At 44.6% G+C, this 14,870-nt stretch overlaps 1 protein-coding gene across 1 annotated transcript; it reads right to left on the bottom strand.

The window, feature by feature from the left end:
- Nucleotides 1-8,318: 8,318 nt before the first annotated feature.
- Nucleotides 8,319-9,902, bottom strand: LOC124657160 (ras-related protein Rab-2-B-like). Its single transcript, XM_047195761.1, has 6 exons — nucleotides 9,854-9,902; nucleotides 9,192-9,331; nucleotides 8,999-9,081; nucleotides 8,668-8,878; nucleotides 8,481-8,561; nucleotides 8,319-8,411 (listed from the first exon to the last, which is right to left on the bottom strand). Exons 1-6 carry the CDS (start codon nucleotides 9,900-9,902, stop codon nucleotides 8,319-8,321), a joined length of 657 nt encoding a protein of 218 aa, XP_047051717.1.
- Nucleotides 9,903-14,870: the final 4,968 nt, after the last annotated feature.

The following is a 14,870-nucleotide window of genomic DNA, read 5'->3' as shown; positions in this document are numbered from 1 at the left end:
TTGTAACTTCTTTACATAGGCTTCGCAACCCCAAACTTTCGAGAACGACAGACTTAGGTTTCTTATTAAACCATAATTCATACGGTGTCGTTTCTACGGATTTTGATGGTGCTCTATTTAAAGTGAATGCGGTTGTCTCTAATGCATAACTCCAAAATGATAACGGCAAATCGGTAAGAGACATCATACTACGAACCATATCTAAGAGAGTTCGATTACGACGTTCGGACACACCGTTTCGTTGAGGTGTTCCCGGCGGTGTCAATTGTGAAAGTATTCCGCATTTCTTTAAATGCATGCCAAACTCATAACTCGGATATTCACCTCCACGATCGGATCGTAGAAATTTGATCTTCTTGTTACGTTGATTTTCTACTTCACTTTGAAATTCCTTAAACTTCTCAAAAGTTTCGGATTTATGTTTCATGAAATAGATATACCCATATCTACTCGGATCATCCGTGAAGGTTAGAACATAACGATAACCACCGCGCGATGCTACGCTCATTGGTCCACATACATCGGTATGTATGATTTCCAATAAGTCGAGTAGCTCGCTCCATCATACCGAGAAAATGGAGTCTTTGTCATTTTTCCCATTAGACATGCTTCGCATCTATCAAGTGACTCAAAGTCAAGTGATTCAAGTAATCCATCGGTATGGAGTTTCTTCATGCGTTTCACTCCAATATGACCAAGACGACGAGTGCCACATATAAGTAGAATTATCATTCAATTTAATTCGCTTAGCATCAATGTTATGTATATGCGTATCACTACTATCGAGATCTAACAGAAATAAGCCATTCTTTTGTGGTGCTCGACCATAAAAGATATTATTCATAAAAATAGAACAACCATTATTCTCGGACTTGAATGAATAACCGTCTTGCATTAAACAAGATCCGGATATAATGTTCATGCTCAACGCGGGTACAAAATAACAATTATTTAGGCTTAAAACTAATCCCGAAGGTAGATGTAGAGGAAGTGTGCCGACAGCGATCACATCGACTTTGGATCCATTTCCAACGCGCATCGTCACTTCATCTTTCCGTAGTCTTCGTTTATTCTTTAGTTCCTGTTTCGAGTTACGGATATGCGCAACCGAACCGGTATCAAATACCCAGGTACTAGAACGAGAACCGAGTGAGATAAACATCTATAACATGTATATCGGATATACCTTCTTTCTTCTTCTTGACAAGGCCGCTCTTCGGATCAGCCGGATACTTGGAGCAATTACGCTTCCGGTGTCCCTTCTCCTTGCGATAATAGCACTCAGGCATCGGGCTTAGGGCCGTTCTTAGGTTTCATAGGAGGCGTGGCAGCTTTCTTGCCACCCTTCTTGAATTTTCCCTTAGACTTGCCCTGTTTCTTGAAACCGGTGGTCTTGTTGACCATCAACACTTGGTGCTCTTTCTTGATCTCAATCTCAGCAGCTTTTAGCATGCCAAAGAGTTCAGGTAACTCCTTGTTCATGTTCTGCATATTGTAGTTCATCACAAAGTTCTTGTAACTTGGTGGCAGTGATTGAAGGACACGATTAATCCCCAGTCTATTAGGAATCACTATTCCCAAGTCACTGAGTTTCTTCGCATGCCCGGTCATGGCGAGCATGTGCTCACTAACGGAGCTGCCTTCTTCCATCATACGAGCTGAAGAAATGTTTCGATGCTTCATAGCATTCCACGGCCGCATGAGTCTCGAATATAGCTTTCAGCTCATTCATCAACTCATGAGGATCATGGTGCTCAAAACGTTTTTGAAGATCGGATTCCGGAGCGCACAGGATGGCACACCGAACTTGAGAGTACCGAGTTTTCCGAGTCGCGTAAACAGCTTTTACTTCATCGGTTTCATCTTCTCGGGAGGGTCACCTAGCGGTGCATCAAGCACAAATTGCAGATTTCCGCCGGAGAGGAAGATCCTCACATGACGGAACCGAGTCGGTGAAGTTGCTACCGTTGCTCTTAAGTTTCTCTTTCTCTAGGAACTGATTAAAATTGATTGGGGACGCCATCTCTACAACATATATTTGCAATAGTTTAGACTAAGTTTATGACAAATTGAGTTCAAATTTTAATTCAACATAATTAAAAATCTAGGTGAACTCCCACTCAAAACAATATCCCTCGCATTGTCTTAGTGATCACACGAACCAAATCCACCGCACCTAAACCCGATCATCACGAGAAAAGGTGTGACTTCAATGGCGAAAACTCAAAGTGTTCATCATATCAACCATATGATTCATGCTCTACCTTTCGGTATCACGTGTTCCGAGACCATGTCTGTACATGCTAGGCTCGTCAAGGCCACCTTAGTATCCGCATGTGCAAAAGCTGTCTTGCACCCGTTGTATGCACTTGTTGATTCTATCACACCCGATCATCACGAGATGCTTCGAAACGACAAGTCTTGGCAGCGGTGCTACTAAGGATGAACACTTTATTATCTTGAGATTTTAGTGAGGGATCATCTTATAATGCTACCGTCGCGATCTAAGCAAAATAAGATGCATAAAAGGATTAACATCACATGCAATTCATATGTGATATGATATGGCCCTTTTGTCTTTGCGCCTTTGATCTTCATCTCCAAAGCACGGACATGATCTCCATCATCTTCGGGCATGATCTCCATCATCGTCGGCGTAGCGTCAAGGTCAATGGCGCCGTCTTCATGATCGTCCTCCATGTAGCAACTATTACAACTACTTTGAAATACTACTCAACATGAAATTTAAAGACAACCATAAGGCTCCTGCCGGTTGCCACAATACAATAATTATCATCTCATACATATTCATCATCACATTATGGCCATATCACATCACCAAACCCTGCAAAAACAAGTTAGACGTCTCTAATTTGGTTTGCATACTTTACGTGGTTTAGGGTTTTCGAGAGAGATCTAATCTACCTACGAACATGAACCACAACGTTGATACTAATGTTTTCAATAGAAGAGTAAATTGAATCTTTACTGTAGTAGGAGAGACAGACACCCGCAAAGCCTCTTATGCAATACAAGTTGCATGTCGAACGAGGAACAAGTCTCATGAACGCGGTCATGTAAAGTTAGTCCGAGCCGCTTCATCCCACTATGCCACAAAGATGCAAAGTACTCAAACTAAAGATAACAAGAGCATCAACGCCCACAAACCATTGTGTTCTACTCGTGCAACCATCTATGCATAGACACGGCTACGATACCACCGTAGGATAACGTTGCATAGAAAACAAAAATTTTCCTACCGCGAACACGCAATCCAAGCCAAGATGCAATCTAGAAGATGGTAGCAACGAGGGGGTATCGAGTCTCACCCTTGAAGAGATTCCAAAGCCTACAAGAGGAGGCTCTTGTTGCTGCGGTAGACGATCACTTGCCGCTTGCAAAAGCGCGTAGAAGATCTTGATCACGATCGGTTCCGGCGCCACGAACGGGCAGCACCTCCGTACTCGGTCACACGTTCGGTTGTTGATGAAGACGACGTCCACCTCCCATTCCGGCGGGCAGCGGAAGTAGTAGCTCCTCTTGAATCCGACAGCACGACGGCGTGGTGTCGGTGGCGGTGGAGAAGTCCGGCGGAGCTTCGCTAAGCTACGCGGGCTATATGGAGGAGAGGGGCGGCTAGGGTTTGGGAGGGGGTGGCCGGCCACTTCAAGGGGCGGCCAGCTTGTGGTCTTGGGGTGGCCGGCCCCCTCCCTTGGCCCCTCATTATATAGGTGGATCCCCAAGTGTTGGTGTCCAAGTCTTCGAATAAGACCCGAACCAAAAACCTTCCATAAGAGGGGAAACCTAGCCCAACTAGGACTCCCACCAAAGGTGGGAGTTCCACCTCCCATGTGGGGGGTGGCCGGCCCCCTAAGGGGGAGTCCACTTGGGACTCCTCCCCCTCTAGGGTTGGCCGGCCATGGAGGTGGAGTCCCATGTGGACTCCACCTTCCTTGGTGGTTTCTTCCGGACTTTTCTAGAACCTTCTAGAACCTTCCATAGAACCTTCCGCGACATTTTAATTCACATAAAATGACATCCTATATATGAATCTTATTCTCCGGACCATTCCGGAACTCCTCGTGATGTCCGGGATCTCATCCGGGACTCCGAACAAATATTCGAACTCCATTCCATATTCAAGTACTACCATTTCAACATCCAACTTTAAGTGTGTCACCCTACGGTTCGTGAACTATGCGGACATGGTTGAGTACTCTCTCCAACCAATAACCAATAGCGGGATCTGGAGATCCATAATGGCTCCCACATATTCAACGATGACTTTAGTGATCGAATGAACCATTCACATACGATACCAATTCCCTTTGTCACGCGATATTTTACTTGTCCGAGGTTTGATCTTCGGTATCACTCTATACCTTGTTCAACCTCGTCTCCGACAAGTACTCTTTACTCGTACCATGGTATGTGGTCTCTTATGAACTCATTCATATGCTTGCAAGACATTAGACGACATTCCACCGAGAGGGCCCGGAGTATATCTATCCGTCATCGGGATGGACAAATCCCACTTGTTGATCCATATGCCTCAACTCATACTTTCCGGATACTTAATCCCACCTTTATAGCCACCCATTTACGCAGTGGTGTTTGGTGTAATCAAAGTACCTTTCCGGTATAAGTGATTTACATGATCTCATGGTCATAAGGACTAGGTAACTATGTATCGAAAGCTTATAGCAAATAACTTAATGACGAGATCTTATGCTACGCTTAATTGGGTGTGTCCATTACATCATTCATATAATGACATAACCTTGTTATTAATAACATCCAATGTTCATGATTATGAAACTAATCATCCATTAATCAACAAGCTAGTTTAAGAGGCATACTAGGGACTTCTTGTTTGTCTACATATCACACATGTACTAATGTTTCGGTTAATACAATTCTAGCATGATATATAAACATTTATCATAAATATAAAGATATAAATAATAACCACTTTATTATTGCCTCTAGGGCATATCTCCTTCAGGATCCTGCTTTCGCTAGTGGACACTCTCAATAATGATCACATAATAGGACTACTCTACACCCTCTTGTTGGATGATGAACACCATTGTGTAAGGTTACACGAACCCTCAATGCCGGAGTTAACAAGCTCCACAATATTCAATGTTCATATTTAAATAACCTTAGAGTGCAAGATAGATCAACATGACTAAACCAAGTACTAACATAGTATGCACACTACTACCATCACACTATGAAAGGAGGAATAGATCGCATCAATACCATCATAGTAATAGTTAACTTCATAATCTACAAGAGATCATAATCATAGCATAAACCAAGTACTTCATGATGCACACACTGCCAACATTACATCATGGAGGAGGAATAGACTACTTTAATAACATCACTAGAGTAGCACATAGATGATATTCAACTAGATCACATAGAGAGAGAGATGAACCACATAGCTACAGCGGAGCCCTCAGCCCCGGGGGTGAATTACTCCCTCCTCATCATGGAGGCAGCGATGGCGGTGAAGATGGCGGTGGAGACGGCGGCGGAGATGGCTCCGGGGGCAATTCCCCGTCCCGGCAGGGTGCCGGAACAGCGACTTCTGTCCCCCGAATTGGACTTTCGCGATGGCGGCGGCTCGGATGGTTTTCTCTGTTTCCGTCGAGCCGGTCGATGTTTTTAGGTCGGGGACGAATATATAGGCGGAGAGTCGGAGTCGGAGGGGCCACGGGGTGCCCACACCATAGGGGGCGCGCCCCCTTGGGCCGCGCCGCCACGTGAGGTGGGGCCCCCCGGCACCCCTCCGACTTTTCTTCGGTGCTCGGAAGCTTCCTGAAATTATAAGATCTCCGGAGTTGATTTCGTCCGATTCCGAAAATATTTCCTTACTAGGATTTCGAAACCAAAAACAGCAGAAAACGAGCAAGCGGCCTTTCGGCATCTCGTCAATAGGTTAGTTCCGGAAAACGCATAAGAATGATATAAAGTGTGAACAAAACATGTTGGTATTGTCATAAAACAATCATGGAACATCAGAAATTATAGATACGTTGGAGACGTATCACTCGTGCTGCGTGTGAAGAAGCTCTTCACCGAGAATGCCTCGCTCTGGATATCGTTGACGTCTCCACGGTTGTCGCTCGCCGCCCCATCCTTCTCCTCCTCATGGCGAGAATCAAGATCTGTGTCCAGACGGCTCCTGGGATCGAGCACCACGACGCGGCGGCCTTCGACCTGCCGTCGTCATTCGACCTGCCGCCGTCCTTCGATCTGCCTCCGGTGGCAGCCCGCTGGTCGCCGTCGCAGGAGTGGACTCGGGGCCTGGCCGGCGGTGGATCCGGTCTCCTGTGGTAGAGGGTCGCCGTTTTTTCCTCATTGTAGAAGGGTTAATTCGTAAAACGTAAATGCACTGTGCGTCCGACAGTTTTTTCGGACCGGAGGGAGTATTAAGCATCTTATGAGTATTGTTATGCTCCCACAAAGTAGCCAAAGCTAGCTTCTAATGGAAACGGTGAACCCAGCCTAGTCACATGTAAAGTATCTTTCCAAATAGTTTTAGCAACTACACAGTCAAAGAACAAATGTGTACTAGTTTCATTTTCATTGCAGAGGACACAAGTTAGATCATCCACATTTTGTCTCTTAAGTAGGTTATCTCGAGTGAGAATTCTATTGTGAGACAACAGCCATAAGAAGAAGCGAATTGTTGTTGGTACTTTAATTTCCCATACATTTTGTATATAGACAGGTAAAATCCCCCTAAAATTCACTACTGCATACATGGATTTAACACTATAGAAGCCATTTGACTCAAGCTTCCATATCAGATTGTCTTCACCATCAGTGATCTGAATAGTTTGAGCAATTTGTAACACTTCATACCATAGCACATAGAAGTGGTCAAAACACCTTCTAAAGGTTACTTTAAGGTTTAAACCATCCCACAAATCAGCAATAGTACCGTTTTGTTCATTAGCTAGGAAATAGATTTCCTTGTAATGAATTGCAGGACTGGAAGAACCAAACCAATGATCCTCCCATAACTTAATTTTCTGACCATTCCCTACTTTCCATATATATCCAATCCTAGCAGCTTTAACTGCCCATATAACCCCTTTCCAAAATGGTGAAACACCCACAGAGGAACGGGAGAATATGTTTGTATTGTTGACATTATAGTTATGATCTATCACTTATTTTCACAACTTGTTATCATCAAGTTGATATGTCCTAACCCACGAAGCCAGGAGGTACAAATTTATTTCAGCTAAGTTTGGAATGCTAATCTCCCAAACTCATTTTTTTTGTGATACCAAACCCCAATTTGCTAAGTGATATTTATGGTGCCCCTCATAATTATCCCACAAACAATGATCCATCTGTGAGTTAATCAGGGCTATTGCCCATTTTAGGAATTTATTACACTCAACAAATATAGGGAGATATTGGCAAGGACACTTCTAACTAGCTCTAGCTCTAGAGCATGGGTAAAAAGTTTCCTTCTCTAACCAGAAGCTTTTTTCAAAAGTTTATCAATTATGGGCTGTAAATCCTCCTTCCTCAGTTTCTTATGGTGTAATGGTACACTCAGGTATTTCAAAGGAAACACCCCTAATCTACAGCTCAGGGTTTGAGAGATCACTTGTGCCTCATGCTCTTCAACCCTAATGGGAATCAGATCACATTTGTGGAAGTTAATTCTCATCCCACATATTTTCTCAAAGCAAGATAATATCCATTTTAAATTTGTTGTAGATGATAAGTCATTTTTCAAAAAAAGCAAAGTATCATCAGCATATTTCATGCTAACCACACCAGTATTATTTAAACCCAGCATCAAACCATTAATATGGTTATTTTTAGCAGCTCTCATGAGCGTTCTCGTAAAAACATCAGCCATGAAGTTAAAAAGGATGGGGGAGGCAGGATCTCCCTGTCTCACTCCCCTCCCTGTCAAGAAAACTCACTACTCTCATCATTTGGTCTAACCGCCACAGAGCCTTTATCAAGAATAGATTTTGAAATATTAAGCCATCTCGAGCTAAAGCCTCTTTTCCTTAGCATTTCAAATAGAAATTCTCTATTTACTCTGTCATATGCTTTCTTATAGTAGTTTGAAAATAAATTCAGATTGTTCCCTGTGTGCCACATTATGAATAATTTCATGAGCATACACAACACTCTCTAGTATGTACCTACCTCTAATGAATGTTGTCTGGTCACGAGATATTAGAGCCTCACTAACCACATCCAACCTATATATTAGTTGCAATCGAGGTCAGTATCTACAAGATAGCACTATGGCGTGCAAGTTATGCTGATCAGCTGTTGCAGCAGCCGCCGACTTGAGATGACATCGTGCCATTGTAAAGGTCCATGACTACTACAACATCTCCGGCCTTGGCACCGGTACACTGCAGTAAAAAAATCAACGGAGTAAACTGGTAAGTATCAGCTAAATCAATCGACTTAATGCAGGTAACTAGTACAACCCTCACCTTGGACAAATCGATGGCACCTTCCCGAATTTTCTCGTACACCATCGACGAGGTTTCAAAGAACGCCTACAATATGAACACAGTGGTCATGTTAGAAAAGCCATGGAGAATTAGAACTTGTGTGATTGTGTCATTGTGTGCGCCACTGCGTCTGGAGTTTCGAGTTAATTACCTGATCCACGTTATGCCGGGTTTTTGCAGAGGTTTCCATGAAGGCGAGACCATTCTCCCTGGCAAACTGCTCGCCTTCCTCCGTGCTGACGACCCTCTTGTGAGATATATCTGTCTTGTTGCCGACCAGCATGATCGTAACATTGTTGTTTCCGTCGGCCCCTTGCCTCACTTCTTCCAGCCAGCTCCCCAGTTGGGTGAAGGTCTCCCTCCTGTTCGTCGGAGGAAAATGCAGAGATAAAAAAGATCGGTATACACCAGCTAAGATACTAAGACAAAACATACAAGCTTATGTACTTAATCAAGTTTATAAATGGCAAGGTAGTAAGTACCTAGTGATGTCATAAACGAGAAGGGCAGCGACAGCACTTCTGTAGTAGGATCGAGTGATCGACCTGAAAGCCTCCTGACCTGCCTGCACACAATTCATCAGAGGTTCAGAACCCGCCAAGCGTAAGAGGCAATTTGTTAGGGGAACCAAATGAGATGGCAGTTTTGAGTTCATATATAGGGGGAAAACCCAACCGTGTCCCAGATGTAGAGCTTTATTTTCTTGTGGTCGATGGTGACCATCCGGTAGGCAAACTCGACGCCGATAGTCAGGTCGTGCACGGGCTGGAACCGCTTGTCGGTGAACTGCAACATGAGGCATGACTTGCCAACGCCTGGGGAGTACGGTGGTCATGGTTTTGCAGTTAGAGGGATGGATTCATAGGAAAAGTTTATCACACCGCAAATATAAAGCTGTTTAACAAATGCAGGCCAAGAAACACATTTTAATCACTTCTTTTTTTTTGCCGACCACCGCAGGTAGAAAATTTTCAAATAAAAAGATAAAAACCTATTGTTCAATCGAAACTGGAAGGAGGGAAAGAAGTACAACAGCAAGGCTGCGAGCTGGGCTGATTACATCTGCCAGGAGGCGACGCTAAACAAAAAAAAACTTGTTGTTAATATTTGATGATACAGCCTGCAGCAGCGCCAAGAAACGTGCCTCCACAAGGAGCTGATTGCGAGCTTCATACATGCGGTTAGCTGAATGACTTTTCGTGTCAAAACTGGTACTAGGTCAATCGTTGGCGGCGCCGCGGTGGGGAATTGAATTGCAGATCAGTGCGCCAGCGACGTGGCGGTAGGTTAACAGAGGAGTTCGCGTGCATCACGAAGTGGGGAAAAAAACCACGCACCTGTATCGCCGACGACGATGTACTTGAACAGGTAAGCGTACTGCGACATCGCTCCCAATTCCCTCGGGCTCTAGGTTTCGGTTTGACGGCGATCTTCAGCAGTACCCAATATCGGCAAGTCCCAGCAGATTAATAGGAGATCGATCGGTCGAGGTCGGTAGCAGTGGTGAAACAATTGGCGTCACTCGTGTTCTAGTCCGGTCGTGCTCGGAATCGAATCCTCTCTTCGGTTCTGATTCGACGGTCAAGATTAAATTTGTAAAGTCCGGCAGGCACACGTTCAGGAGCCACCCCGCGGCAAACATATCCCGATACAACTCGGGCCTGGGCGCCAGTCCATGCGGCCATGACGGTGGCAATCGGCTGAGAGCATCTTCAACATGCGCGCTAAAATTCGGGCGTGCTAAACCTCCGTTTCGGCGCGCTGTAAACCGCTGGCGCACGTGATACCGAATTTTCCTCCGCCGGAGGCTCTATTTTGCAGCGCGCGTTGGTGCGGAAAAAAAGCACCTACGCCGGAGGCTCTATTTTGCAGCGCGCCGGCGCAAATTGCTAAATTCGATGGTGGATGGCCCTGCGCCGTTCTTCTTTTCCTCCTCCTTCCTCGCCGCCTTCTCGGCCCTCGCCGCCTTCCTCGCGGCGGACTAGGCGCGGCGCTTCTCGCGGCTCGCCTTCTTCTTCGCTTTGACCGCCGCCTTCTCCTCCTCCTTCTGCGCGTAGAAAGCTTCCGTGGCGGCGACGTCTTCGGGGAAGCGGCACGCCCACTCGAGGCGCATCACCTCATCGTGCTCGGCGATGAGGAGGCGCTGCTCCAACTCCCGTTGTCGGTGCTGCTGCTTGCGCGTGATGACCGGCGGTGGCGGCGCGAGCATCTCCGCCTGCTCCCGCGTGAAGACGTCGTGGAAGTTCATCGTCCGACGAGAGCGGGCCGAGTCGCCAGGCGACGGCGCCGTACGCCCGCGCCGCCTCGTGCGCCGTATCGAATGTGCCGAGGCGGATCCGCTCGTCGCCGGAGCGGATTTCCGCGTCGAACCGGCCGCTCGGCCGCGCCCGAACGCCGTGGTAGCCGGAGGAGGGAGGCATCGCCGGCGCGGAGGAGGAGGCGCGGAGGCGGTGAGTCGGTGGGAGAGAGAAAGCGGCGGGGAGAGAAGCGGAGCAGCACGGAGACGAACTGGTGCGTGGAGTATTCAGTCAGTTGGCGCGTTCGCGCGTGTCACCTTTATAGCGCGCGCGGCAGCCGACGCGTCAATTCTCCCACGTGGGATAGCGCGAAACCGCGGGCGCGGCAAAGTTTTTACCGCGCGCGCCTTTTTCCCGCGTCTGCTGGGGGTTCGCGCGGGCGCCTGGGCGTGCCAAACTGGCGGTTTTTTTTGCCGCTCGCGCGTTATGCCGCGTCTGTTGGAGATGCTCTAATACTTCTTCGAGCCAGCAGATAATTTGGTGCCTTTTGAATGAAAGATGACATCGGCAGATTCTTCTGTAGCTACTAGAACATGATTATGTGTGATATACTCTGTATATTGGTACTTCCTCCGATTCATATTACAACACTAATATAGATGTATCTAGATATATTTTAATTATAGATACATCTATGGATAGTAATATGGATGGGAGAAAGTACTTGCTAGCATCTCCACTGTCGCATTCAGTGTCCGACCCGTAAGTCGAATCGCCGCTATGGGAGGCATCCGAAGACCTGGATGGCCAGCTGCCCTAGCGGCGCCAGCCAGGTAGATTTTTGGGCCAATTTATTTAAGTTTATATAACAGAACAAAAACATAGAGATAGAGTACACAAATAACATGTCTTTGCATGTTTCTAGAATAAGAAATTGTATCATAATCTTAAATAGAAGAAACATAAACATGTATGGTACAAAAGAGTAAGTGCTGGTGTTTTTGGTGTTTTTGTCTCCTATGTCTGGGAAAAAGTCGGCCTGGAAAGAAACCGTGATGGAGGCCTTTCTAGGTTTTTCTTTAACCGGTCTCCAGGTGGTTGTTGAGAGAGAGATAGCTACACTATCAAGAGGGGTTTTCGGTTGGGTAACTTGATCACATCATCTTACGAAGCTCAATACATTGCATACTTTCATTCCTTATTCTTCTTGCTTCTTTGTGTTTGTTTGTATTAATTTATTTAGCTTGTTGCTAGCTTTTCAACAAACTCAAGTTAATCAAAAATGGAATTTGTATGCATCTTCTATTTTGTTTTCAAGAGGTTTTACAGGTTTGTATTTTATAGATAGGTCAAACTTTTCATATTGTGTTTTTTCCTCCATGCTTGTGATATGATATTTCTATGCATAAACCCGTAGAGCTCGTTGTTGTGATTCTAACGTGCCCGAGATCATCAAAATCGGAGTCCAAACGTAAAAGATACCACTATTTCCGTAGTTTTCTTGTCGGCAGTACGGTCGACAACGCCGGGCTTGGCGCCGGTTTGGTCTCCCCGGGACCCTGTCAGGCCTGGATCTAGTTCGCCTGGTCTGCAAGACTTAACGCCAGGCCTGGCACCGGTTTGTCTTGTTTTCTGTCGGGCTCTGCGCTGATGTCCACGGAAATGATTGTGTAAAAAAGTCAGGGCAACTCAGTTTTTCCCCCAAAACGGTCATATTTGTTTTTCCTATAAAGGGGCTTTCTCCCCAATGTTTTCTTAGGGTTCTTGAACATGTTATTTACCACCATTGTTGAATCACTTGAGCTTGCTTTCTCTCCCTTTCTTCCAATGATTCTTGCATATCTTTGAGGGCCTGGAAATACGTGATCGAGATCAACGACCTCCACCAATCCATGCCTCCTAAGTGAGGGAAACTCTTGGAATCTAGATCTTGCATTCATTGGTTGACCTCCACTATTGTTATTCGTTTTCTCCCTAACACTTGTTGCTTTCGTGAGATTTGAGTGTGAAGTTTTGAACACCCTTGATTTTCTTGCTTTTCTTCCTTGCCTAGTGTTGGTTTGGTTGTTGGTGTTTCGGCGACCTCTTCGTGAAATATTGTGAAGAGTCTCAGGCTTCTCCCTCGCGGAGCCTGTGAATTGCTTGTGGAGCTTTCCATCTCACATGCTATCCATAGGGATAGGGCCTTTGTCCTTCGTGGAATTGGCTTGGAGAAAAAGGTGAGCCTTCGTAGCATTCCGGAGACCTTCGAGGTAGCTCGCGTCTCCCCAATGTGATGTCCCCACTTAGTGTGAGAGAACATGAGAATACATCTTCAACTCCGCGTGTCTCAGTTATCTCTATGTAACTGAGTTTACTTTCCTTGTGATAGCCACCGTGTGTGAAGTATTGATATCTTGCTTCTCACTTGTTTTATATATGTATCTTGTGTCTATATTGCTTAGCTTAACTTGGTGTTGTTGCACTTAGTTGAGCCTAACTTATTTAGTTTTTTTTGCTTGTAAAATAAACGTTAGTGCAATTCTGCATTCTTACAAGCTAAATCTGCAATTGACTTTCACCCTCTAGGTGATATCTTATCCTTTCAATAACCCGAGGCGAGACTTTCGTATTCCCATGATCAACTCTTGCTCACTATATCCGTTATCCCCGAACCAGTATCAATGCTCTTTTTCTTGTTTCATGTATATTGATGATGTCATGTGATCACTATCACAATGTATCTGCGTAGATATGTTACTTATCATCACAATACCGAGAGGAGCCAGTTTGTATCTCTCCTTTGTGAGGAGGAACAAATCCCAATTTTGAATCATTAAGCTTCTTGTATCTTCAGATATACACGAGCCATAATATTCCTAACATGTAGGGTTAACCGGCATGGGATGATAAGGTCAAAGCATACCCACTGATATGAGTCACTATAATATTCCCATGGTCAAAGTACTTTTATATAATTAAAAATTACATATATTTTGCTACTAACCATTAAGAGTGTCACGTTCACCTTGTAATATATAATCAAAGTTTGAATGAAAAATTTATTTTCGTAATATTTGCAGTGTTCGGGGCCTTGTTTGGGGGACGCGACCACACGCGGCAAAAGCGGCACCACCAAGCAGCCTTCCACATTTGGCTTCGCGGATGCTGTTTGGGAGATGCCAGTGAAGATATGCTCTAAGATTTTTCTAAGAAGGAATTGAGTAAAACAGCAGAAAAAGAATATAGATTTTTTTAGATAGGGGATCTAACAAGTGAAACCCTCATCGTTAAAAAAAAACAAGTGAAATCCTCATAACTTCACTAAAAGAACCTAGAAATTGGAAATAATCTCACTGATGTGTCTCTCCAACGATCAGTCATGCCACATCAACCTTGTAGGTAGACCTCCTCTGTTAGAAAGAGCCTGAAACGGTCCAAATCCTTCGATCAGTGCTATTTATAACCATTAGAGGAACGGTAGTGGTTTTTTTTTTTCTTTTGAAAAACGAAGTAGTGATGGCGTTTTGAAGTCTTTACCCAAAATGCTGTGGTATTTTGCAATTTTGTCCTTCTATAACGCCTCTACTCCTCGCACATCCTCCTTTGCTTGCCATTTTGTCCGGGACGTGCGTTATCCCGATGGGGTACAATTGTTGGGAAATACAGATTAGCTCTTGGGTGCCACAAACCCCTATATTTGGAAAAATAAATAAATATTAAAAAAAGTTTTAAAAAATTCAAACTTTTTTGGGAATCAAAGATGATCAGGTATTGTACTTGAAACAAATATTTCTCTAGAAAATTACTTTTATTGTATCCTGGGTAAAGAAATAAACTCGAAACGCCCCATGACCAGGTACTATTCACTTTATATTCGTCGTAATTTTGTATTTTTTTGCTCTAGAGGCCATGGGAATCATTTTGTTTCTGAACATTTTTTTACGAGTACAAAACTGATCATCCTTGGTTTCCAGGAAGATTCAAAAAAAATTAAATTTTTAAAATTACTATAATTTTTTTGGTCTATGGGGGCGTGTTGCACCCGAGAGCCAAAAGTCCGCTTCCTACTATTGTACTCCTTCTGTTCGCGAGTAAGTGTACATTTTCTTTCTTTTAGAAGTTAAACATTTTATAT

Source organism: Lolium rigidum, chromosome 5, assembly GCF_022539505.1.
Source record: "Lolium rigidum isolate FL_2022 chromosome 5, APGP_CSIRO_Lrig_0.1, whole genome shotgun sequence".
Taxonomy (NCBI): domain Eukaryota; kingdom Viridiplantae; phylum Streptophyta; class Magnoliopsida; order Poales; family Poaceae; genus Lolium; species Lolium rigidum.
The sequence above is the reverse complement of the archived record's forward strand: the minus strand, read 5'-3'. Positions and strand labels throughout refer to the sequence as shown.